The sequence below is a fragment of the Anolis carolinensis genome, chromosome 2 (genome assembly GCF_035594765.1).
Source record: "Anolis carolinensis isolate JA03-04 chromosome 2, rAnoCar3.1.pri, whole genome shotgun sequence".
Classification (NCBI taxonomy): Eukaryota; Metazoa; Chordata; class Lepidosauria; order Squamata; family Dactyloidae; genus Anolis; species Anolis carolinensis.
The window spans coordinates 291,433,212-291,459,309 of NC_085842.1; the positions used below are offsets into that span (position 1 = coordinate 291,433,212).

At 37.3% G+C, this 26,098-nt stretch overlaps 1 protein-coding gene across 13 annotated transcripts in view; it reads right to left on the reverse strand.

The window, feature by feature from the left end:
* Window positions 1-26,098, reverse strand: part of mast4 (microtubule associated serine/threonine kinase family member 4) — a 275,054-nt gene that overhangs the window by 7,112 nt on the left and 241,844 nt on the right. For all 13 annotated transcript variants that reach the window (XM_062972362.1, XM_062972363.1, XM_016990890.2 and 10 more), the window contains 14 exons: window positions 25,461-25,546; window positions 21,155-21,363; window positions 19,799-19,937; window positions 18,774-18,906; window positions 17,954-18,119; window positions 13,109-13,210; window positions 12,292-12,414; window positions 11,989-12,101; window positions 10,325-10,452; window positions 9,776-9,969; window positions 9,068-9,268; window positions 7,606-7,835; window positions 5,768-5,890; window positions 948-1,084 (listed from right to left, as the gene is read on the reverse strand). In XM_062972362.1, the coding sequence (XP_062828432.1) occupies window positions 948-1,084; window positions 5,768-5,890; window positions 7,606-7,835; window positions 9,068-9,268; window positions 9,776-9,969; window positions 10,325-10,452; window positions 11,989-12,101; window positions 12,292-12,414; window positions 13,109-13,210; window positions 17,954-18,119; window positions 18,774-18,906; window positions 19,799-19,937; window positions 21,155-21,363; window positions 25,461-25,546 (2,084 nt within the window). The remainder of the gene's footprint in view (window positions 1-947; window positions 1,085-5,767; window positions 5,891-7,605; window positions 7,836-9,067; window positions 9,269-9,775; window positions 9,970-10,324; window positions 10,453-11,988; window positions 12,102-12,291; window positions 12,415-13,108; window positions 13,211-17,953; window positions 18,120-18,773; window positions 18,907-19,798; window positions 19,938-21,154; window positions 21,364-25,460; window positions 25,547-26,098) is intronic.

Genomic DNA, 26,098 nt, shown 5'->3' on the forward strand with positions numbered 1-26,098 from the left:
TCCTCTGACATTAAGTCCAGTCGTGACCGATTCTGGGGCTTGGTGCTCATCTCCATTTCCAAGCCGAAGAGCCAGCTTTGTCCATAGACACCTCCAAGGTCATGTGGCCAGAATGACTGTATGGAGCGCCGTTACCTTCCTGCTGGAGCGGTACCTATTAATCTATTCACATTTGCATGTTTTCAAACTGCTAGGTTGGCAGGAGCTGGGGCTAACAGCGGGCGCTCATTCCACTCCCGGGATTTGAACCTGGGACCTTTTGGTCCACAAGTTCAACAGCTCAGCACTTTAACACACTGTGCCACCAGTACAAAAAATGCCTTCTGGTGCTAGAAGTTTAGAACAATTTTTGGACTGTAATGGTTTTAAAGCAGGAGTTGGGGTGAGAGTAAAGTGGGGAAAAGAGTCTCGCCATTCTCTGTTGCAAGCAGAGAGGGAAAGAAAGAAAAGAAATCTACAAACCCCAACATTTAGTTATGAAAAAAACATCACAATGTCTACTTGTACAAATATACGTTATCATCCCACCATGATTACAATATTTTAGTGAAATTTAAAGAAATATTCCTTAACGGTAGTAACGGCTTAACAGCACACAAATTATCCACTCATCAAATAACTTAAATTATACAGCAAAGTTCATTAATCCAACAAATAACAAAAAGATGGAACTATATACTTTTCATGATTCTAATCAGATGCTACTACTGAAGAAGACTGTTTCTATATGATATTTAGTGTTAGAAAATATGTCAAAATCTTATAGCTAAAGAGACTGACACAAGACTAGAGAGTAAAGTTAGATAAGGAGTATATTTAATGTGGAAAAAATGAAATAGAAGATTTGTTTGGAGGGGAAGAGAAAATTACTTTATTTGGATATAAAGAAGCATGTTTTCACAAGCACTACAAATTTATTTGGCATTACTTAAGCAACCACAACTCACCTTTCCAAACTTTCTTTCTTCTTTGTTTTCTTACTCCGTCTAACCATTCGGCCTCTATAGCTATTTCTTCTAGCTGGTCCTGTTTTTATTGAAGTATTCTCAAAAGGTGTTGTGGTAATTGAAACTTTATTGCCACTCTGTTAAAGAAGAATGTTCAAGTTGTTTAGAAACATTTCCCCTATGTCAATTTCACTAGCAAGCCTTGCTCTCTACTTGTTTCATCTAGTCAGTGTCATTACTAAAAGAGGGGGGGGGGTTACTGATTGCTATGCTGAAAATTATAAATGATATTATCAAAGCTTGTGTTTCATTTCATGTGTTGTCATTACTAATGATGCTCTATATACAGGGTGTTTCAAAATGATGATGATAAACTTTATGTATACCTCTGCTCCATCTCCCTGAAAGGACTTGGGGCAGTTTACAACATAATGACGGACCAAATTTCAAAGCAGTATATTTCACTACGAGAACATGTTGCAATTACACAACAAGTTACAAATTGTTTAACCAGTTATCAAGTTTTAGTAACCATTCTGAGTCAGAAGCAAATCTAAAAAATAACTCTGCAAATGGAGAATATCCCAATAGGCCTTATATTGTGGGGTCGCCATCTTGTCATTGACTGAGGCTAGGGGCTATTTTGTGCACTGGAGAGAGGCATCTAATCATTTGAAACTCTAATAATGTTAAACTCTATGCCCCACCTTTTGAAGGGGTAAGACTTTCATTCAAGGGTGATTTGTGGTTGCAGAGATGTAGTGATTTCAAATCAAGTCCATTTTTTAAACATTCTGGAGAATGTCTTTCGGGCTGTGTGGCCATGTTCCAGAAGCATTCTCTCCCGACGTTTCGCCCACATCTATGGCAGGCATCCTCAGAGGTTGTGAGGTATGGATAAACTAAGTCAGGAAAGGAAAGAATATATATCTGTGTAGAGTCCAAGGTGTGGCAAGAGTTCTTTGTCACTGGGAGCCAGCATTAATGTTTCAGTTAATCACCCTAATTGGCACTGGAAATGTTTTGTCCCTTGCCTGGGGGCATCCTTTGTTCAGTCAAGTCCTCATTGTGTTGGTTCCCATCTACTGTTTTGATTTTGGAGTTTTGTAATACTGGTAGCCAGATTTTGTTTATTTTCATGGTTTCTTCCTTTCTGTTGAAGTTGTCCACATGCTTGTGGATTTCAATGGCTTCTCTGTGTAGTCTGACATGATAGTTGTTAGAATGGTCCAGCATTTTTGTGTTCTCAAATAGTATTCTGTGTCCAGGCTGGTTCATCAAATGCTCTGCTATGGCTGATTTCTCTGGTTGAATTAGTCTGCAGTGCCTTTCATGTTCTTTGACTCTTGTTTGGGTGCTGCGTTTGGTGGTCCCTATGTAGACTTGTCCACAGCTGCATGGTATCCGGTAGACTCCTGCAGAAGAGAGAGGATCCCTCTTGTCCTTCGCTGACCGTAGCATTTGTTGGATTTTCTTCGTGGGTCTGTAGATAGTTTGTAGGTTGTGCTTCTTCATCAGCTTCCCTATGCGGTCAGTAGTTCCCTTGATGTATGGTAAGAACACCTTTCCTCTGGGTGGATCTTTGTCTCCCCAAAATCCACAAGGACTCCATCCCACTCAGACCCATTGTAAGTGCCATTGGATCGCCGACTTACAACCTGGCAAAATTTCTGGCTACACAGCTACAAACCCACATTGGGCTCACTGCACATTATATCAAGGGCTCTACACACTTTATAGAAAAGATCAGCAACCTCAATCTAAGCACCAAGGACATCCTGATCAGCTTTGATGTGGTGTCCCTTTTTACCAAAGTCCCAGTAGCTGACACCCTCACACTAATCAAACAAAACTTCCCAGAAGACATCACAGCCCTGTTTCACCATTGCCTCACCACTAGCTACTTTCAGTGGGACACTGGATTCTATGAACAGAAGGATGGAGTGGCCATGGGGAGCCCTCTCAGCCCAGTAGTAGCAAATTTCTATATGGAATACTTTGAAAAACAGGCCCTAGAAACAGCACCAAAAAAGCCAACTGTTTGGTTCAGATACGTAGATGACACCTTCACAATTTGGAGCCATGGAGAGGAAGAACTCAGCAAGTTCCTGGACCATCTTAACAGCATCCACCCAAACATCCAATTCACCATGGAAAAGAAAAGGAAGGAAAACTGCCATTTCTAGATGTTCTGGTCATCCGCAAACCCAATCAACAATTGGGCCACACAGTCTACAGAAAACCTACACATACAGATAGATACCTTCATAAAAACTCCAACCATCACCCAAGTCAAAAAAGGAGCACAATCAAAGCCCTGACAGACCGTGCACAAAGAATCTGCGAACCTCACCTCCTCCAAGGTGAACTCAACCACCTAAACTGGGCTCTACAGGCCAATGGATACTCCACCACAGACATCAGAAGAGCTGCAAGGCCAAGAACAAGCCATGAGAGTCAAGACAAAGATCCACCCAGAGGAAAGGTGTTCTTACCATACATCAAGGGAACCACTGACCGCATAGGGAAGCTGATGAAGAAGCACAACCTACATACTATCTACAGACCCACGAAGAAAATCCAACAAATGCTACGGTCAGCGAAGGACAAGAGGGATCCTCTCTCTTCTGCAGGAGTCTACCGGATACCATGCAGCTGTGGACAAGTCTACATAGGGACCACCAAACGCAGCGCCCAAACAAGAGTCAAAGAACATGAAAGGCACTGCAGACTAATTCAACCAGAGAAATCAGCCATAGCAGAGCATTTGATGAACCAGCCTGGACACAGAATACTATTTGAGAACACAAAAATGCTGGACCATTCTAACAACTATCATGTCAGACTACACAGAGAAGCCATTGAAATCCACAAGCATGTGGACAACTTCAACAGAAAGGAAGAAACCATGAAAATGAACAAAATCTGGCTACCAGTATTACAAAACTCCAAAATCAAAACAGTAGATGGGAACCAACACAATGAGGACTTGACTGAACAAAGGATGCCCCCAGGCAAGGGACAAAACATTTCCAGTGCCAATTAGGGTGATTAACTGAAACATTAATGCTGGCTCCCAGTGACAAAGAACTCTTGCCACACCTTGGACTCTACACAGATATATATTCTTTCCTTTCCTGACTTAGTTTATCCATACCTCACAACCTCTGAGGATGCCTGCCATAGATGTGGGCGAAACGTCAGGAGAGAATGCTTCTGGAACATGGCCACACAGCCCGAAAGACATACAACAACCCTGTGATTCTGGCCATGAAAGCCTTCGACAACACATTCTGGAGAATGCTGTAACTAAGACTGGACAATTACACTGTACTATTACTTGGGGTGGAAGATGAGCTATAAAAACTGTCCACCAATGTGCTCATTATGGGCTAGCATGGGGGATACATCTGTGTTCCACTATCTTACTTTGGGGGGAGAGGGGGAGATATAGCTCCCCTCAATGGATTGTCACCTTGACGTGGTGAGGGGGCTTGCGTGTTCCAGTGAACCAGCGGGCACAACCACAGGAGTCATACACTCCCAGGAGTGGCCACAGGGGAGGATCCAGACCAAGAACAATCCGGAGACCCAAAGACCTCAACGGCAGAGCAGGCGGAGGATAACATAGTACATGTTACAATGGCTGTGAAGATGGAAGAAGGCTGCAACAGACTGAGAAGCCACTCTCGTTGTGTTAACCACACCACTGCTGGGACCTCAATCTGTGAAGACTGTGTGTTGACCGGCCGTGCATCGACCTCCACACATTAAAAAAAATCACGCACAGGCATCTTCCAAGAAATGGAGGGCCATCATCCTTGAACTACAAGGGATCGCCTAAGAAGAAGAAGCTCCCAGCAGAACTTTGCACTTTAGACCACAGTTTTTTTCAATTTGGAGAATGAAACAGTAATTACAACAATAATAGCTTTTTAATAAACACTTTAGCCATATTTTTGGAAAACATCTTGAAAACAACATTAATATTTTTAAAAGATTAAATTGTTATCTCCAGAATCCACCTAACAAGACTACATGAAGAGTTTGGAAAAATAGCTGATAGAGGCCTCAATTAATACAGCAATTATATTTGTCATGTGTTATGAGTTAGATGAAAGGGGATGAAATACGATTACACAGTTCAGAGTACAGATAATTGCAAGGTGTGCTTCCTTTTCTTTCATTACACCTATGGTATTTTTTCTCTTCAGTGCCACGGGAATGCAACTCCACCCTAACTGCCTGCCTGCCTACCTAATCTCTGTGAACAGAGCATTTGCGTCTAATGTTGTATTAACTTTTAACTAGTTATGTTATCCTTGGGCTCCTAACAATTTTCCACTTGATTGGCCAAATGTATGTGGCTCAGAGCTATTGTCAAATGCTCAGGGAAAGTACAATTTTTTTAATAAAGGAGCCTTTTTTGTTTTGAGAGCTGCCCCCATTCCAAAAAAAAAAAGGGGGGGGAGATGATATAATAGACACATGTACAGTGTGAACAAATATACATTTCCATACATTTAACATTAGGGTCAACTAGCTCAAAATTCAAGTTTATATATTATTTTCATCTTAGGCTAACTGCCAACTGACCAGCAGGCAGATATAAGCATTGTCCCCCTAATATTCCAATGGTATGTGTCCACTAAACTTGTGCACCCATGACTTTTATCTTTTTTTGTCATCATAGTAAAACTGGATGGATAAATTGTATAGGCCCTAGTAAAATTTTACACCCATTAGGAAACCCCTCACCGCACAAGTCAATGAATGAAGTTACAGGTTTCTGGAGCAAAGGTTTAATTTTTTTTTTTTACCTTTAATAACAGTTCTATGACTTCAGTGTGAACAAGACCATGCACTGGCTCTCCATTGATGTGAGTGATCAAATCACCAGCTTTCAATCCAGCTTGATAAGCTGGACTTCCCTCTTCAACATTCTAAAAAGTGAAGGGAAAAAAGAAAAAATGTCAGAAAAGTCCCAATTTTGAGTGGAAGGCATGATATAAATAAAACGATGATAGTGGTAATAATGAGGATGTCAGTGTTAACAATAAGAATATTTCTACCTATTTGAATATAGAATTACACTACAAAATTAGTTCCATTTAATAAGTTCCAAGTTGTCTATGAAATGTATAGAATTCAAGTTTATTCAAAGCAATGGCAAATGTTGATTTACCATTGCTTTAATGCAACTACTCAAGTTGTGACTAGCAATTGGATTTCGGCAAAGCAAATATTTCATAAATAATGTAATCCATTTGACCTGCAAATGGTTTGATTGGTATAAGGAATGTCTGGGATTCTCAATCATTTTAATGTAGTTTTCAGTAAAAATGAATTTGACATTTTAAAAAAGTTAATTTATTGTTGAGCTGAAGTTGAGCATATTAAATAGGGACAAATCATTTTAAAATACAATGTACTGTCATGAGGTCATGTAGAGTTGGAAGCGACTGAATGAATAAACAACAACAACAACTGTAATTTAAAACACTATCAGCAATGAAAATAGTTTTAAAGGCTAAATATGTTAAATAGTTAACGAATTAAATGACAGATTAAAAGAGTTAAAATACAGGGTGTTTCAAAATGATGGACCTGATATAAAATCACTTGCGGTGTATCTCTGCAACCACAAATTGCCCATAAATTAAGTTCTTAACACTTGAAGGGCAGAACATAGTTTCAAATGATTACTATTATAGTATATGCATCTACCTAGCCTCAGTCATTTGCAAGATAGTGACCCCAAAATATAAGGCCTAATGAGATATTCTCTGTTTGCAAGTTATTTTTTTAGATTTGTTTCTGGCTCAAATTGGTTAGAAAAAATTGATAACTTGTTAAACCATTTGTAACTTTTCTGCAATTGTAACATCTTGCCATTATGATATATAAAACTTTGAGTCCATCTGTATGAAACATCCTGTATTGTAACTGTATTTGTTTTTTAAAATCATCTTCTGAGCCTTCTTGGAGACTAGTATTGGGGCAAAGATAAGATACAAAATCAAACAAACATCCATCAGTCAAATAGAGAAGTAAAATAAATATTGAAGAAAAAGTGAACACTAGATTCTTAATTGTATGTGACCACATATCAATTAACTAAAGTGTCCTGGATTAGGTATCATATGTCTTTCCAGAAAAGCAATTTTTGCAAAATCTTTCAAAAAATGTGTTTGCTCCAAATGACTACTAGGAGATGTGGGATACACCTTCCCACCACATTTTGCAGGTGCCTGAACCAATTTATGCCAAAGAGAGGCATTTATTGAAACTCAAAAACATGGAGAAAATACCTCCATAGCCCCAGAGATGTTTGGAGGCCTTTCCTTTCCTCCTCCTTCTCTTCTTCTTCGTTTGCAACAGCAGGTATGACCCTTCAAGGTTTCTTATGGGACTAATGCTGTTCCCTAGTTTTCCAGTTTCCCACCCTGTTCTAAGACATGTTTTTCAAAAATCAAGTGTTCACTTTTTCTTCAATATTTATTTTAATTTTCAGGGGCATATAATATACATTTTGCAATCTGTATAAGGAGACAGGTCATTAACAGCCAGCATGTTAATGACACACCTAATGCTATCAAATTTAGGCTTGAAACACCACATGGAAAACATACCAGTTACGAACATTATAATACCTTACCCAAACAATATGATGAACTGTATAGATATCACTGTCACCCACATACACTCTGATTGCTCGGATAGTGAATCCATACTTTTTGCCAGAAGTGTGAATTATGACAGGTTGATGAGGACTTGCTGAAGCAGTTGAAGAATCACGGCTAGGTGAAGAGTCTCTAGAGGAAGACGGATCTGAAGACCCAGAATGGGGGGACATGGGACTTCCCAAAGGAGATACACCAAATATATCTGGAAGAAACGGTTCTCTATGTAAGATTTTAAATACATATGGACTATATATAATATTTGAAAGATATAAATCTTATTTTATTTTTGCACAAAAGGATAACTACTTCAAAATGTGGGAAAGGTTGCAAGAATGTGCATTGTCAATAAATTTTCACTTCTGGGAGTTTTTGTGAAATTCAATATATTTTACACAACTTTTTTTTGCTATTGCCACTGCTGATGAAAAAAGCATTAGTATATTGTCATATAAGTAAAAAAAAAAATAGTGGTGGCGGACAATTTTTTAAACAGTGACAACAAAGAATTGAAGAACATGTGCAAATATTGCTTATTTCCCTAACCTACATATGCATACTTGAAAACACATCTATTGCTTAAGCCATTGCTACCCAGAACATATTCTAAATTTCAGTTTTAGAGAGAAATCTTTCATTTTGTTTTGAGTCCAAAATGGGATAGAGGAACTGTGTTTAAATTGCTAAGCTTATTTCCACCTTTTGAAGAGAAAATTAGCTCAAAATGGATTGTATAGGGATATATTGTATAGAGTGAGAATGTGCAGAGTCTCGACACCAATGTAGGGGCTGGCTTTCAACCAAATTTTACTTTGGTACTAGCTGTATTCAAAGACTACCTAAAAGATCCAAAAGATGCAAACTCTAAAAGAGGCAAAATCTCTGTTCTTTTACTATCACGATGTTCAGCGCATTCAAACATCATGTACAGATTATTCCATTAGTTACTAGAATAAGGATGGAATTGAAACAAACAAAAATATGTGTAGTCAAAGGCTTTCGTGGTCAGAATCACTGGTTTGCTGTGAGTTTTCCGGGCTATATGGCCATGTTCCAGAAACCTACTCTCCTGAGGTTTTGCCCACATCTTTGGCAAGCATCCTTACAACCTCTGAGGATGCCTGCCATAGATGTGGGCGAAAAGACAGAGAGAATGCTTCTCAACCCGAAAAACCCACAGCAAACAAATAATAATAATCCCCCTCTATTCTAAGCTCCACGGATGAACTGCAGATAGAAAATCTTGACTCTTGTATTATAAAAGTTAAGTTCCTGTTTCTGTCCATTGCTGATGGAACAGAATGCAAAACAAGACTAATAATAATAGCAAAATTTTTTGTAAAGATTCAGAGTAAATACCAAGGTAAAAAAAATAAACTGATTTGTTTAAATTAAAAACAAGTTTTAATGAGGTCATATGAGAAAAAGGCTACATACCTCCTGGGATCATAAGGGACAGAGCACTGGCCGAGAGGGACTTTGTGACTTTTCCAGATATTTTCTTTTTCTCTGTAGTTTCTAATCGCTGGCGAGCTACATGAGATGCTTGATCACTAGTCGGCTTTGAGAAATTATCTGTGCTGTCCAAAGTTTCATTTTTTCCATTTATCTGATCTAAGTGCTCTGAAAAACTGCCAACTGCAAAAAGATAAGGATGAACAAATTAAGGAAACATGCATACTAAGGGGTGGAAGAACACAAGTGACTACAATAAAACATCAGAGTGGTTACTGATATTCCTGTTAACATGTCTAGGAATCAGGGATGAGCTTTACAACTGATCTTCTTTTGGTTGGCAGATTCCCTATATACTTATGTATAAGTGTAGAAATTCTAGTAAAAAAATCAATCCAAAAAAACCTGGGTCAACTTATCCATGAGTCAATGTGAGTACTGTTACCTTAACTCTTTATAAATAAAGGAACCATCCCTTTCTCTGAGTAAAGTGGAGAAAAGGAAGAGCTTAGTCATTCCCAGGAGAACTTAAAAGTAGTACCAAGCCTTCTACTCTCAACTATGACACTGCTTATGGCCTTTTTAAAATGCCTGGATGGTGAAATAGTGGCATTAGTATTTTCCCCTCTTCGTGAAATGGCTCTTGACTTCCCCACAGGTCATATTAATATCCATAATTTTGAATCCTACCTGACAACGTAGAGCTACTGATGGTGCTTGCTGGAGTTGTCACTTCCAGTTCATCTTGAATCGTTTCTTCACTAACAAAGTTAGTCTTTTCTTGATCTTTACGGGATCCAACAAAACATGGAGGTTCTTCTTGATCTTCCTCAGCTGATATAGCCAATTTAGGAAGCACCCCTGAATTGTGCCGTTGCCTAGAACTTTCAGAATCAGAGGAGAGGAGACAGATATAGATATTTGTTGCCTATATTTTGAAATGAGATTTAGATTGGATAATTAAATATGATTTGAAACCAGGAGTATAAAGTTCATGAAGTTTGCAGTAAACAGAATTAATCCAATACCTTTCAGCAATCAATGCACTTAAATTTTACAATAATTTTCTACAATAATTACACGAATGAGAGATATAAAAAGTAGATAGAGTACAAACTCTTATGAAAGTTAATGCTTAGCTTCTGATGTAATCATTTTTTATAATTTTGCTTCATGTAATGACTGAAGATAATATGTGATAAATGTCCCATGGGCTGTATACAAATATGAAACACTTACATTTCAGAATATTCTGAGCTCCAGCTTAGAGACTCTGCTGATGTCAGTGTCACAATTTTGGTTCTTTCAGTTGTATCTTCCTTCTCTTCAGTCTGATTTCGAGTTCCTCGATCTATATTACTAAAAACCTGAGCATGAGGGTAGAAGAATTGATAGCTGACAGTTGTTTGTCTCTAAATGAACCGCGGAAAAAATACATCTCATGCAGAGCACGGCATGCTCTAAATACATATAAGCAATATCCTGGAGTTTTAAAGCACTTTTTCAGATGATGAATGAACTTGCAGGAGGTACCGTTTTTTAAATGATTTTCAGTTCCTTTCTTCTTGGTCTTTTTGCCAAGTAAGAGGATAGCTAATAGCATTTTTTTCTGTCATGAATTCATATCATTTCCTCCTCTTTACCTTTTGACTATATGAACTGTGATTGGCATGCTAAATCTATAGATGCTTTGAGATTTCTACATCATAGGATCAATGCACATCTCAGATTACCTCTTTACCAAAAAGTCATTGAAAAACAAAAAGAAAATACCAGCAAGTCATTTAATAGCCATCAGTCATGGAGTGCAAAGCAGGGGGTGGTGGAGAGAGTGAACTGAAATTGAGTGTGAAAATGACAGTAAATTACTCGGCTAAAAGATGTTGGGAAGTTGAGGACTGGCCATAAAAAGCTAGTTGTTTATCTGACAACCTGCAGATTGAGTTTACCTGCAATGGAAAAAAAGTGATGCTATGAGATATCGGTATCAAGTTACTCTTGTAGTATGCTATCTTGCAAGCACACAGGAGCCATCTGCACAGAGAAAATTTAAATGCTTCTCACTGTTTGAAAACTGGATTCCTGCTGCTAAGCCATGACAAAGGTTTCACATCACTACACAGAAAGCAAGACTCTCTCTTGCCTTTTCCCTATTCTAAAATTGATTCTATAGGTGAACTGGAATTATGGATTACTTCTGATAAAGCACCATGTAACCATGGATAAGAGGGATATAAGAAGGTTTTTAAAATACAAAATAAATTATGTCAAATTGTGCAAAAAATGTATTACTTAAAATATTCCTTTTGCCTATTCATGGTTGCAATAATTTCATTTCTTATTTGCAAAGTTTCATAGGGTTAGGATAAATGTGAATAAAGGCCTACATATTCAGTTGTATTTTCATTACTATGTAAGGACTCCCTCTGTCATTATTCTGCTTTTAATTACTTCCATTTTGACTTCTTGTATTAAGTGGGAAACAGGATAAACTGACTGAGGAACAAACCTGAGTGGGCCTTTTTATTTTATAGAGGAAGATCACCTACTTCAAGAATTGGCACTGAATACCACCAAAAGTCAAGTCAAGTCAACTTTATTTATATCCCGTCCCATCTCGCCTTGGGAACTCAGGGAGGCTTAATGTATAATGTTAATTTGTTGACTGGTTTTCTTTTACAAGTAGGGACTCACTTTGGGTAATTTATTAGGAAGCTCCCAGGAAACTAATAATACCAAATTAGTAGAAATAATATTTACAAAAATACTATACTAAAACATGATTTTAAAATGCCCTTAAATGAGGAAATAGTTCACAAAATCATTGTCTTATTCTTTCTTCAGGCCATTATCTACAGATATGGAACAATTCAATGCATATTAGTCTCTATATAAAGGCTTACTTTTGAAAATCGATGTGAACATGAGGAAAATTGCCTTATTTCCAAGTTAAAGTCTTCATCGTTTGTATCATCTTCCTCTTCTGTTTCCATATGGTGATATTTCTCAGAACGAGCTACAAAATATATAGAGATGATTTATTTGAATTTACCACAGCTCAAAAGACTAATTGAATTATTACTGTATTTTGTTAAAATGTTAATGCACTGATTCTTCTCATTTTAGATAACTTTAAAAATTCAAGGGTTGTGGCAGTAAAAACAAAGCATAACTTGAATTTCATATCTAGAGCAAACCATACATACTGTCAAAGTAGCTTGTGTCATCTTCAGATTCCAACTGAGGAATGAATTCTGCTTTCTGTCTTAGCAAACTATTCCAATCTAAGTGCTGAAAGAACTGGTGTTGTTTCACCTCATAGGCACCACCTGGGGGAGCAAGAGAAACTCTGTCGGTTTACAACTACAAAGGGATTACATACACTGATTTTTATTTTAAAATATTCAGCAAGACAGATTTGACTTAAGGTCACTGTAAGTCAGATATAACTTGAGGACATAATATTTCATTTTAACAATGATTTGCCCAAGATAGTTAAAAGTGAAATCTACAAATTTATAGGATTTGTATAGAAGATACAAGTAACATTTCACTGTCATCATTATCTGCAGATTGCTCAAAGCTTCCTGACTTACATACTTCTGAAAAAATATCTAAAATCACTTTTGAGAAGTAAAGTCCATTAGATAGTAGGACGTTGAGTCCTTTGCAAGACAGAGGATCTCAGATATTTGTAGAGGTACTAGCACTGCCACTCAATTTATCAACTACTGTTCAAGAAAAAACTATCTGATGTATGAAGAATATTTTGTGAAATATAGTAAGAATTTATTATAACAGGATAACAACCAGACAAAATGGAGTTTTGGTCAATAATAGCCTTCAGTAAAACAAAACAGAAAGATTTTATAATTGGGATTAATTTTATATTGCAATCAATGACAATTTAGGGGGAAGCCTGACAGTGGAAAAATGCAAACAATTGAGACAGAACAAGGCAAAGAGCTAACTATTTCTAGCATTTTGGATTTTTTTTTAAAAAAAAAACATATATTTTCTAACCTGTTCCCAACCTCTCCAAAGGGTTTTGCCTCAGAAGAAGTGTAACCAGGTCTTGGGCATCTGGAGGTGGAGCTTCATCCTTTTCAGGCCAGTTAATCTCATCTAGAAGAAAGAATTCCAGTTTGTAACTGTTTTAAATATATTTGAGGAAATCTACATCGATCCATTCAATCTAGCAAGCATAATCTTTCTATCCATATTACTATTGCAATACAGAATGAAATGTTAAAAATTGACAGCAAATCTGTGTGGCAGTAATGGAATTATAGGCTCATGTGGAGTAAGAGGCTATACTGATGGTACTGATATGGCCTCCCAATTCAGAAAGGAATCTGATAATGAGCCAGATTTATGTGCCAAACAAATCCTAAGCAGCAGTAGTGTATGGTTGAACCTGGTAGAAAATCTCTGATTGACAATGGTAGTGGAACATCAGTTAATTTTTCTTTGTATTGTGCAGCAGGAGACAAAAGTAAAGCATTTCTGGATGTCTTTTACCTTGGAAACCATATAATCATGAAACCATACAAAATAAATAAAATATTGTACTGAGGGTAGGAGTCCCAGATTGGCAGAAACGACTGGGGGGAAAAACACAGGATATGTACAAGTAATACTGTATCCAAGAAATGAGACAGAAAAGCAGTCTATCTAACCTTTTGAAGCCAATAGTTTACTTATTGTAAACAAATTCATTAAGCAATTGAAGAGATGACTTCATATGTGAATGTTTCGGATGGTAAACAGAGGAATCAAATAGATATAACTGGAAACACAAAATGGAGAAACCCTTTTAACTCTGTAAAAACAAGTCCAGGAGCAGACTGTGACCATAAGCTGTTGATTTCAAAAAATAAAGCTAAAGAATTACACTCAGTCAACCATAATACAAAAATTCAATATGAAAAACATCACTTTTGAATGTAAAAACCATATAAAGAACAGATTCACATTATTGAGTCTGATAAGTAATCAGAAAATTTTAGACCAAAACCTTGAAGGGAAGAATGTCAAAAGAAACTACTTATAGTAAAAAAAAAAAAGGGGGGGGAACCCTCATTGGATGACAGATAAAACTTCACATAGCTAAGGACAGATAAGAAGCAAAGTGCATTGTGACAATCAAAAAAGGGAGGACAACAAAAAGGTAAAACAAGAAACCTCTTCCAAAGGATCTAAGAAATTAACGAAATTAGAAAGATTTCAAACCAAGAGTAGGGGTGCTGTCTTTTCACCTTATCTTTTTAATTAATACACAGTACAAAATTATACTCAGAGAAAGGAGTTTTGAAAATCGGAGGAAGGAACATCAACAAGGACACTCTATTAGTAGCAGAAGGTAACAAAGACTTAGAATGACTTTGAAAATTAAATGTGCACAGTTAAGAGTTGAATATTAAGGAAACAGAATGACTATAGATTATTTATGTAACTTTTGAAATGGGTGCAAAGACAGGGAAATAATCAAAGATTTTCTATAGTTTGGTGATATGGGTTCAAAAAATCCAAATAAATGGATATCAGAACAAATCAAGCCTGAACTCTTATTAGAAGCCAAGAAGACTAAACTGAATTACTGTACTTTGGAAACTTTGCATTTTGTCATGAGACATGACTCACTAGAAAAGAGGCTAGTGCTTAGCAAAGTGGATGGTAGCAGGAAGACCCTACTTAACAGATCACTCCGTTCAATTAAGAAAGTCATTATCCTGAACTTGCAAACTCTAAACAGGGTCTTGGAGGTCTTTCACTGATAGGATCACCACGGGATGAAAGCGACTTAGCAGCATATAACAACAACTAATTATAATATGGTGTTACACCATATTGTGCAAGCAGACCTCCCTCATACAAGGCGATTTCTTTATAACACAGTTCTTTGCATCCTTCCCATCTGCTGGAGAGATTCCTCCAATTCACTAGAGTAGATTTGGGAACTTCACAAGAGACTAAGTGGTGATGGGGAAAATGTTCCTCCAATAGTGTCTCTTTTGTGGCAGATGGACTCAGTAAAATATAACCCATAAAAATTAGTCAAAACCTTCAATAGACACTGAAATGAGGAAAGGGGGAAGGGAAAGATAAAACTACTATAGCAGGTTAATATTTCAAAAACTTGATTATACTGAACATAGTTCATGTCTAGCAAAAAAATGAAAATGGAGAGACATACATGTTTTTAATTCTGTGCACTGAAGTAGGTAAGCAGATAAGATATATAATAAAAACATGAGTTATGTCTGTATTTGCCTGGCTACAACTCGTTGATGTAATTGAGATTTGATTTGAAAAATATGAATATACAATACTGCCTGAAGGAATAACAAATAAAGCCAATATGTGTGTTAATTAAACATATGATTTTCCCTTGTATATTATAGCATCAAAACCAATGCCTTTTAATCTTATAACCATGTAGTATAATGCATTTAAATGTATTTATGTAGGCAGTTCACCAATCCATTTCATTCTTTTACAAATGTTTAGCTAAATGACCAAATAGGGCAATACAGTCTTGCAGCCTTCTTACCCTGGCTTCACTAGTGGATGTTCTCACAATATTTTCTAAAATGGATTGGGAAATATCCAGTGACAAAGTTGTCATTCCAGTAAGGATTTGGCATAAACAGCAGCCATCAACAATCTATGAATCTGGAAAATGCATGGGAACAGCAGGTAGGATACTAATAGATGCCGTTTAATTATCATTTAGTTTTGCCACAAGCTGAATAACAACACTTAGGGTCAGACTGCAGGTTAAGATCTAAAGGGTTATTGAATTTTAAATGAAAGAAGAACAGCTGTTACAGAAATAACATTATACTGTAACACCACCAGTGAAATCATTAACAATCTGTGAGCTGCATTTGAAACCTTCTTTTCCCCATTATTTATTATCTGGGAGACATTTGTTTTAGGGTTTTATTACATTTATGTTAATTTATTGTATTGTGCCACTAGGCATTTGCCCATTTATGTAAATTAAATACATGGGTACCCACTTTTATGCCAGATTATTTTAAAATGAGAGTTGAGTGGGCTGCACCAACTTGAAAAATGTTAACAATCCAAATATAGTAGTCTTTTCCCTGTGCAATTGTTTTTGTACAGTTATTGTTACATTGGCTTATCCTTTCTTTCTGATTGTACTGTACCTTTCTTCACAGTCCTCCTATTCTTTTTTCGTTAATTTCTATCACTGACCAGGTAAACATGTGAACAGGAATTGTTTTGATATTTTTACTTAATAAAACGTGCTCTATGATCTCTTATTATAATCAGACACACAAAAGGTAGGGTTTACTCAGTGGTGCCTGAATTATGGAATGCCCTCCTTATAGAACACTGCTCTGCTCGGTGGTAGCACAGGGGTCATGGATTGTGCACGGGCATGTGCATACACACGTATAAACACACACACTTCTCCAGACCTTCTTTCCTTGTTGTGATAGTGGCAGAGCAGTCTTCTTGTTATCCCTTTCCTCAAGTGGCAAGAGTGGTCTATTTGAAGATCTCCAGGAAATGGAATTGAATTGTGATAAAGAAATTGTGATGAAGATTTCGGTTTCAGTGTTGTTAGCAGCAGTGGACAAAGCACCATTGGTATGAAATTACCTTATATACTCAAGTATAAGCTGACCCAAATATAAGCCAAGGCACCTAATTTTACCACAAAAACTGGGAAAATTTATTGACTCAAGTATAAGATGAGGGTGGGAAATGCAGCTGCTACTAGTAAATTTCAAAAATAAAAAATAAAAATAGATACCAATAAATTATGTTGAGGCATCAGTAGGTTAAATGTTTTTGAATATTTACATAAAACTGTCATTTAAGATAATAATAAGACTTTCATAAGATAAGACTGTCCAACTCTCATTACCTATATACTGGTGTATAAGCTGACCCAAATATAAGCCAGCCAGGACCCTCACTCGAGTATAAGCCAAAGGGGGCTTTTTCAGCCCTAAAAAAGGGCTGGAAAACTTGGCTTATACTCAAGTATAAATGGTAACCGGGGAAGGAAGAGAAAAACTTGGTGCCAACCGATATGTCACAGGTTCTGTTCTAATCTTCCTAGTATCAAATTAAAACCTTTTTATAAAAAGTACTTTTAATATAGGTAAAGGTAAAGGTTTCCCCTGACGTTAAGTCCAGTTGTGACCAACTCTGGGGGTTGGTGCTCATCTCCATTTCTAAGCCGAAGAGCCAACGTTGTCCATACACATCTCCAGGTCATGTGGCCGGCATGACTGCATGGAGCGCCTTACCTTCCCACCGGAGCGGTACCTATTGATCTACTCACATTGGCATGTTTTTGAACTGCTAAGTTGGCAGGAGCTGGGGCTAACAGCGGGCGCTCATTCCGCTCCCGGGATTTGAACCTGGGACCTTTTGGTTCGCAAGTTCAGCAGCTCAGCGCTTTAACAGACTGTGCCATCAAGGGCCCCACTTTTAATATATGCATGCTTTAAAAAGAAAAGTTTTTAGCTGTTAATTTATCATTGTATTTCAAGTTGAAATTTTATGGATCATACAAAGCACTAGAACTCTAAACAGAATGATAGTATTAAGTCTTTTTCAATACATATAGACATGAGTACATATTGCATATTAAGCATTCTAGAAATACAGAAGAAGAAATTTCAGTGCCATATTTTCCCCATATGTGTGTTTTAATTTGCAACCTATGTAGAAAAACACAAATATTAAGCAACTGTTGAGAGAGAGAGAAAATCCTTGTCCATTTCTCCTAAAAGTAACGAAGGCCTAACTAGAATGTTAAAGTTGGCCTAGCAGCCATTGTTACATTTCATTACATAAAGAGAACCTTTTGATACTTACCACTGATTACTTGTCCAAATAACTCCTCTGGTGTATCCCCAAAAAATGGTACGCATCCAACAAGAAACTCATAGAGAATAATTCCCATAGACCACCAATCCACTGGTTTGCCGTAACCTTGCCTCAGAATTACTTCTGGTGCTATATATTCTGGTGTGCCACAGACCTAAAATGAAAAAAATAACAAATGAAATTATTTTGTTTGCATAAAATTAACAGATGGTTTCCATCAATGTACTGTATTGCAACAACTATGGTTGAAAGTTTTATTCAGCTTTTGTGTAATGTTACATATTCTAATGAAGGTACTCATCTATATTTATGAAAAAGACTGTTTCGTGGAAGCTGTTTGCTAATATAAAGTAATAATAAATGTCATATATTTATACTAAACACAATTGATTTATTCTTGTTTTAACATGAAAACTTAAATGGTTTTACCTTAAGTAACTCTTACAGTGAACAGATTGTAGGCAAACGGTAATGAGGCATGCTTAAAGGGAAATGGGCCATAGCTAGTTTTTAGCACCCTTGATTGTACAATGCATCATGAGTTGCACAAGTACTCTGCTGAGACTCCTGAATTCTTTATAAAAACAACTTTCCATTTGTCTCTCTCACAATCTCACTTGCTCACAATTATATCATTTATCTTACTAATACACCATAATGGTGGAAAAGAAGCCCTGGAACAATCTGCAATCCAACAGTAAAGGTAGCTTTTACATGAAGATTTGTGACACCACTATAGAAATAAAGTGGATCTTTATTATATCCCACCTAGCTTTAAAACCACTATTCAAATATGCTGATTCTTTACCTGTTTGTCCAGAAATTCTCTAGCATCCTTTTCAATGTGACCCTCATACAGATTGGTGGTCATGCTCATGAGGCCAACCTTGGATAGCCCAAAATCTGTTAACTTTATATGTCCCATGGACGTTACCAATAAGCTGGAAATAAGAATGACAGTACATTATTATCATCAATTATTACAGGATATTATATTTTCACTGAAGCATGTCATTTTAATCATACACACAATTTCTTGCCAAGAATAACCATGGAACAAATTCAATACATGATTATGACAACTGACATAGGACATATTATTAAATAGAGACGTCAACATCTTTATAAAAAGCAAAATGTATCTTGATAATCTCTTTTTGAGTTTCTAAATAAAATTATTCACATTTGAGGAAATATTAAACATTCAAATCTTAAAAGGCTAATCTACATATGTTTTCCTTTGATATTGAAAAGAATTGAAGTAATTCAGTCACTGTTTTTTGAACTAGAAGTGTGTTACTATATGAGAAAGGATGTACCAATGGTCTCTTTTCACTAAATGGGTGTAGAAAACTTAAAGAATATAGCTATTAGACAGATTGTAAAGACCTTAGATTAGATAACCTAGATTGTTTGTAGTTTGTAGTTACTGGGTTTTAATGTTTGGGATGTAGCAGTAAAATTCTAGAAAAAGTATTTAATATTTTATTGTTGTTTTGCTTTTTGCTGGGTTTTTGTATATCTGTATGTAGGTTTTGTTTTAATCTGTCTAAATAAAAAAAAGTAAAAAGAAAAGAACTACAGTGCAATAGTTATCCAGACTCAAATAATGAACAAAGTGCAAATACAACAACTTCCTTCAGCTGCCATATCATACTGTCCACCACCATAAAGCATTCCTGAAACCTAGCAATATTTAACAAATAAAAAATGGAACGACTCATCAAAACTGCAGTTCTTCTTTAAAAAAAAAACAACAACATTGTCCCCAGAGCTTCCAATTCTACATGCCCAATTCTCAACTATTATCTTGTAGATATGATATGGACGTACTTATCTGGTTTCAAATCCCTGTGTACTATTCCATAGTTATGGAGATACTCCAATGCCAAAACAGTTTCTGCAAAGTACATCCTGGCCATTTCTACAGGCAGAGGGCCCATGTTTTTCATCAAAGTAGCACAGTCTCCACCTAAAAAATAATACATGTTAACACAGCTGGAAAATTAGCTATAGGTGGTCCAAAATTTATATTGGCACTTGTAAATATATTTAATAGCCATATAGAAAGAAAGTAGAAATATCATAAGGAAGAAAAAGACACAAAAACAATTTTCTTAGTCAGATATCACAGAAAGGAGGGAAAGGGACACAAATGCCTTTTCTTCCTAGTGTTAACAAAACAGTCAGGCAGGGAGAATAGTGGATAAAAATAATTCTTTTTTTTCTTAGAATAACATATGAACCAAAAAAATATCCAAAAGTGGCCGTTATGATCAAGCCACCACAATTTTGCAGGCTCACTTACATTTTGTCTTCACTTGGACACCATTATTTTAAATAGTTTGTTGGGGGAAAGTAGCTTGAAAAGAGACTGGGATATTTAGCTTATTATGGCTGTGATGATGCCACTTCTGCCTCCCCACCTTCTCTCCATCTCTCAACTGTATGGAAGTAATTCTGATCCCCACTCTAGTTGTACTAGCTTTAACAAAAATGAGTGAAAAGTTGAAAATGCCAGATAGTTCTAAATCTGTCAACATAGCAAAGAATGTGTGTGTCCCACTCAGAAAGAACTGGAAATGTCAGCACAGAACGACCCCTGTATTAATGGACCAAGTGTGGATACTTCAAACCATGAGTAACAGCCAATCCTATATTTTGACTATACATAGGCCAGATACATACCACAGAATAGTACTGGAGGATGTGTTGTCGAAGTACTGGAGGACTCGAGAGAGACAGCAAAAATACTTCCAGAGGAGAATATTTTTTGGAGAGTAACTAAACTATATGCATACTGTCATTCTCTTTATAATTGTAAGTCTCCTTGTGGAGAGAAAAAGTGGGATATAAATAAACATAATAATAAGAATAAGAATTCCTGGATCTTTCTGAGAAGAAAGTGGTCAAATGTCTATACTCTGTGTTCTGCCATTGGCTAGCTTTCTAAAAGTGTGCTACTGATTCCGGTTCATATACAATAAAAGAAGAGAAAAACGTGGCACCAATATCAATATAAACAGGACATTCCCCACTAAATGTCGTTTTGACTCAAGGAATTATGAAATATTTGAAAGTAGGACTATGTGATTGCAGAAGGAGCATCCAATGTAAATACACTGAATTCATGCTTATTTTTCACTTGTGCATTACAATGTGTTTGCCACTAGATACAGAATACTTCACCTTCTACGTATTCCATGACCATACATAAATGGCGCCTGGCTTCAAAAGAACAATACATGCTGACAACAAATGGATTTTCTGCAAATGTCAGGATATCACGCTCAACAAATGCCTGCTGAATCTGGTTTCGAAGAATGAGATTCTGTTTGTTAATTTTCTTCATAGCAAACCTCTGCCGAGTTTCTTTATGCCGCACTAAATAAACAGCACTTTAAAAATAGAAAGAGAAGGAATACAAATGAGAGTAATATTGTTTTTAAGTTACATTTAATTTATATGCAAATACTATACTAGTAGGCAAGTGCATATCAATGGTGATTACAAAATGCTATGTTCCAATCCATTTTGCTACCTCAGCTAACAAATTGATAGATACATTTCTTAAAAAAAACCAAAACATTTTCTAAAGTCTTTTTATGACATGTAGATCATATATGGCTAAATAATGTAAATGAAGCCTGGGAATGCTTATTCTGAACATGTCTAGATATTTATGACTCAGAATCTGCTGGTGACTTCGCAGGATGATGTCAAACGTGAAAAACAAAGGAGATAGGATGGGTGCATCATTATCAGACAACTCCTTTTTGCCAATGAAAGGATTACACTCACAGTTGGTGAAATTACTGATTAACATAATCCATTACAATAGATCTGACAAGATGTAGCTGAGTCAGTAGCTGAGCATTATTAACTGCTAAGTAATTCAGACATGTAGGTTTAAGGTAAAGGTTTTCCCCTGACATTAAGTCTAGTCGTGTCCGACTCTGAGGGTTGCTGCTCATCTCTATTTCTAAGCCGAAGAGCCAGCGATGTCCGTAGACACTTCCAAGGTCATGTGGCCGACCTATTGATCTACTCACATTTGCATGCTTTCTAACTGCTAGGTTGACAGAAGCTAGGGCTGACAGCAGGAGCTCACTCCACTCCCTGGATTCGAACCACCAACCTTTTAGTCAGCAAATTCAGCAGCTCAGCAGTTTAACCCACTGTGCTACTGTGGGCTCCTAACAACAGGCTTATTGAATGACAAATGAAACACATTTCATAAAACTGACTGATTAAAAAACTGATAGCTTGAAGGTCAGATACTTAAATGTAGAAAGTTTAAATTAATCAGTTGTAGATTCCAGACAATAAATGAGTTTCATATATGAAATATTAAACTGGCTATATATCTAATAAAGTAAATTCATGGAAAATTAGTAGAAACATGTGGCAAAATAATATCCTTTTTCAAAATTATTATCACCATTAAAATGGTGTGAGAGAAATGACACGGCAGATGGCATCATGAAAATAATTCAGAAGCCCTTTGCAAAACTGAAATATAAGTGAAGAAAAATGAAAAGCTGTCACTGAAAACCAACTAGGTGTTCTAATCACCAGACAGCCATCACCAACAATAAAGAAGCCAGACAATGACACTCACCAGGAAATAATCTACAACAGACATGGGCAAACATTTTTGCCCTGAGGCCGCCTTGTGGGCTCGGCTGCAAGGGCCAGGCCAGGAGAAAGTGCGGGCGGGGCTGGAAAGGGCGGGGTTAGGGGTGGGGTACGAAATGGGCAGGGCTGGAACTGGGGGGGAGCTGGGAGGACTAGGAAGGGAAAGAGGTGGGGTGGGAGGGGGAAGAGGTGGGTCATCACCAGGCTCTCTATCCTCCCAGCATAAGGCTAGGGCTGCTCGTCCCACCCTTATGCTGGGAGGAGGAAGAGGCAGGCAGCATCTTAAAGGGCTCTACAGCTGTTTGAGACGCTGCTTGCCTTCCTGGCTCAGGCCATTCTCTCTGAAGAAGAAGGGGGTGAGCCCCCTCCTTTACCGAAAGAAGGGCAAGGCAGGGAGCACCAACTAAAATGGAAGCGAAGCCATTTCAACTGACACCTCCCTTCCTTGAGCCATTGCCGAAAGCTCTCTCTCAGCAAAACCAGTCCTTCCCCCCACACTCCTTCCAGCCTGGGGGGCGCAGAGTCCCGCTGCATTCCTAAGCTGAACGGAGGAGGAGGAGACATTCATTGCTGAGAGAAAGCTCTTGGCCACACCTGTCCTTTCCCCTGTTCTTTCCAGCCTGGGGAGGCAGCAGCCCACCACGTTTCCAGGCTGAAAGGAGGAAGAGGAGGAGACAGGACATTGCCTGAGAGATCTCCAGCAGCAGCTTGCCTTCCCCTCCACACCTTTCTCTGCCTGGGCAGACAGCAACCCATCATTTTCCCAGGCAGAGAAGAGGAGGAGGAGACAGGCTGTTGCCAGAGATCTCTCTGGCAGCAGCCTGTCTTCCTGTCCGCACTCTTAACCTGGGGAAACAGCAGCCCACCACCTTCCCAGGCAAAGAGGAGGAGGAGGAGGAGGGGGTGGGAGGGGGAGACAAGATAGTTTTTGCATTATTCTGGTGTCTGTTTGGCATATGTCCCACATACCTAGATGTTAACTTGCTAGTCTCCATATATGTGCATTCACAGAGACTACGAAGAAAAAGGACAGGTTGCTTACCTGTAACTGTGTTTCTTCGAGTGTTCTTCTGTGAATCCACACAAACTCGCCCGTTCCTCCTCTCTAATGCAAACCTCCCCGTTCCTACCTGCCTTTTGTGGTGACGGAACTGGGAGCACGGAGCATGGGTGCCTTTAATGCCCTGGGACGTGTGGGCGCGGTTACTGCCGAAATTTGAAAGATCACAGCTTGGAAAGCATTCCGTTAGAGCCTGCACAGATGCAGTAACTCCATATGTGTGCATTCACAGAGACCATGAACAAAAACAAGATGATCACTGGGATTTCATATTAGCCATCATTTTCAAACAGCTCACGGCTATTCCACAAAAGGCAAGTGTCACCAAAGCACCTCAGCTTAAACATCATGCCAGCTAACAATACCAATTAGTTTGTCCTTTTATGAATGTATCTGCCAAACAAATTTATTTCATTCCTACTGCCTAGTAAAATCTTAAGAACTGATTCCAAACTACAATTATGTAATATTCAAAGAACCTATTAATGACTATTGGTCGAGTTCACAAAACCACGCTGATGAGGGATTAGATAAATGCAACAATTATGAATGAAACTCTTGTTCAAGGTTAAAACAATGTTGAGAGAGAAAACATGCTGCAATTGCAGTAAGAACTTTTTATGGGCAAGAAGCACAGATTTGGCTTGAAGAGAAAGTCTTAGACAGCTTGTGAAACCATTAGCAACTTGGCCTGCATACTGTATGTTTACTGATTCACAGCTTGTTTAACTTCTTGGATATTCCCAACAGTTCAGTCCAAATAGCTTTGGTGTACTTTGGATACTATCAAGTCATTTAATTGTGTTACAAATGAATTTACTCCCCAATTATAAACTAGAGTTCTTAAAAATATCAATAGATTTTTAAAAATATTCACATTTAAACTCATCAAGTTGAATACATCTGACAAACGTTTGCCAAGACCAACAATTATATTTCAAAAAGAGCATTTAAATTCACTAATGAAGGAACCAAAATCCACAACAGAACTGAACAAATGGATGTGGAAACTATTAACTTTCTCTCTCCCCCCTTCTTTTTCTCTTATATACACATTTGGCTAACTGAAAATGCTGTTACATTTGAAAGAAATGAATAATAAAAACATTACTTAATCCTTGAGGAAATTAATGACTTGGAAAACACCAAAAGGAAAAATGCCTCACAACAACATTAACTTTATTTTCAGTTTATATCAGTAATAAATAGTATTAAGTGTTCTTGAAGCAGTTACTGCTGCACTTCCACAAATATAGCTGTAATTATTGTTTAATGGTACTAAACCCCTTGGGAACTCAGGTATTACTAATGTGCTTTCCAACTTATAATAATAATGGATTTATAGGTAATAGGACAGTATATCTCACTGAAGAATAACTAGTTTTCAGAATTCTGACCCTCTGGGCTTAATGTTGATAACTTTGTGTTTCATACACTAAAAACTAGTACAGTATATGTGCTTGCAATTGATACTAAAAAACAAAAGCACAATTCTGGTTTTGCTGTTATTCTGAGGAAGTCACAGGTTTTATTAAGCTTAGTTATTGTTGTTTTCATGATCATATTTATTTATATCTTCTCTTTTGTTGTGGTTGCTGTTGTTCTTATGTGCCTTTACGTTGAATAATTAAGAAATGAGAATGTTTCCTTAGAATAGTATATAGGCTATTGTTCTTATGTTCATTCCAAATAGTCTGCCTACACTGAGCAATTAAGAATGCATTGTATTATATCATTTCTCTTTGCAAGTAATAAAAGGCCAAAAAGGTAGTTCCCCCTTCCCAAAAGACTACTCACCCATAAGCTCCATTACTAATCAGTTTAATTGTTTCAAAATCACTTTCTCGAGGCTTCCTCTGGAGTTTGAGGGGTGCATTAGAACTCTATAAAAGAAGTAACAAAAAAGCTAATTGCATTAGGCATACAAATATGAAATATTTTATGAAGTTGAAGGTAGTGGTAGACCAATTTATCATAGCTACCAGAGCTCTCAAAAAGTTGTAATTCATCAAATAAATACTGTACATACTTTATAAATGTGTATTAGAAATACATGATTTCATTCTTGTTGTAAAACAAATATAAATCATTTTTTTCATTTACTTGGAAAGTATAGAAAAGTATCATTTACTTGAGTCTAAGTCACATCTTTTTTGGCTAAATTGAGCTGCATATTAGATTTGATGTTGGGCAAGAAATCCCAGCTGAGGACAGAGGAACAAAAGGCAGAGGTGGCTGCAAAAAGGATGGCAGGGAGCTGATGCTGGCCCCAAAAAACTGGTAGAAAGGCTTGATGGAGGAGCATGGCTTCTCACCAGCCTTCCCATTGCCAGTTCCCCACCAGACCAGATGGAGGGGCGCTGCTTCTCATCAGGACATTGTGAAGGAGTAGAAGCTGATGTTGACTGTGAAAAGGCTGGTGGGAAGGCCTGATG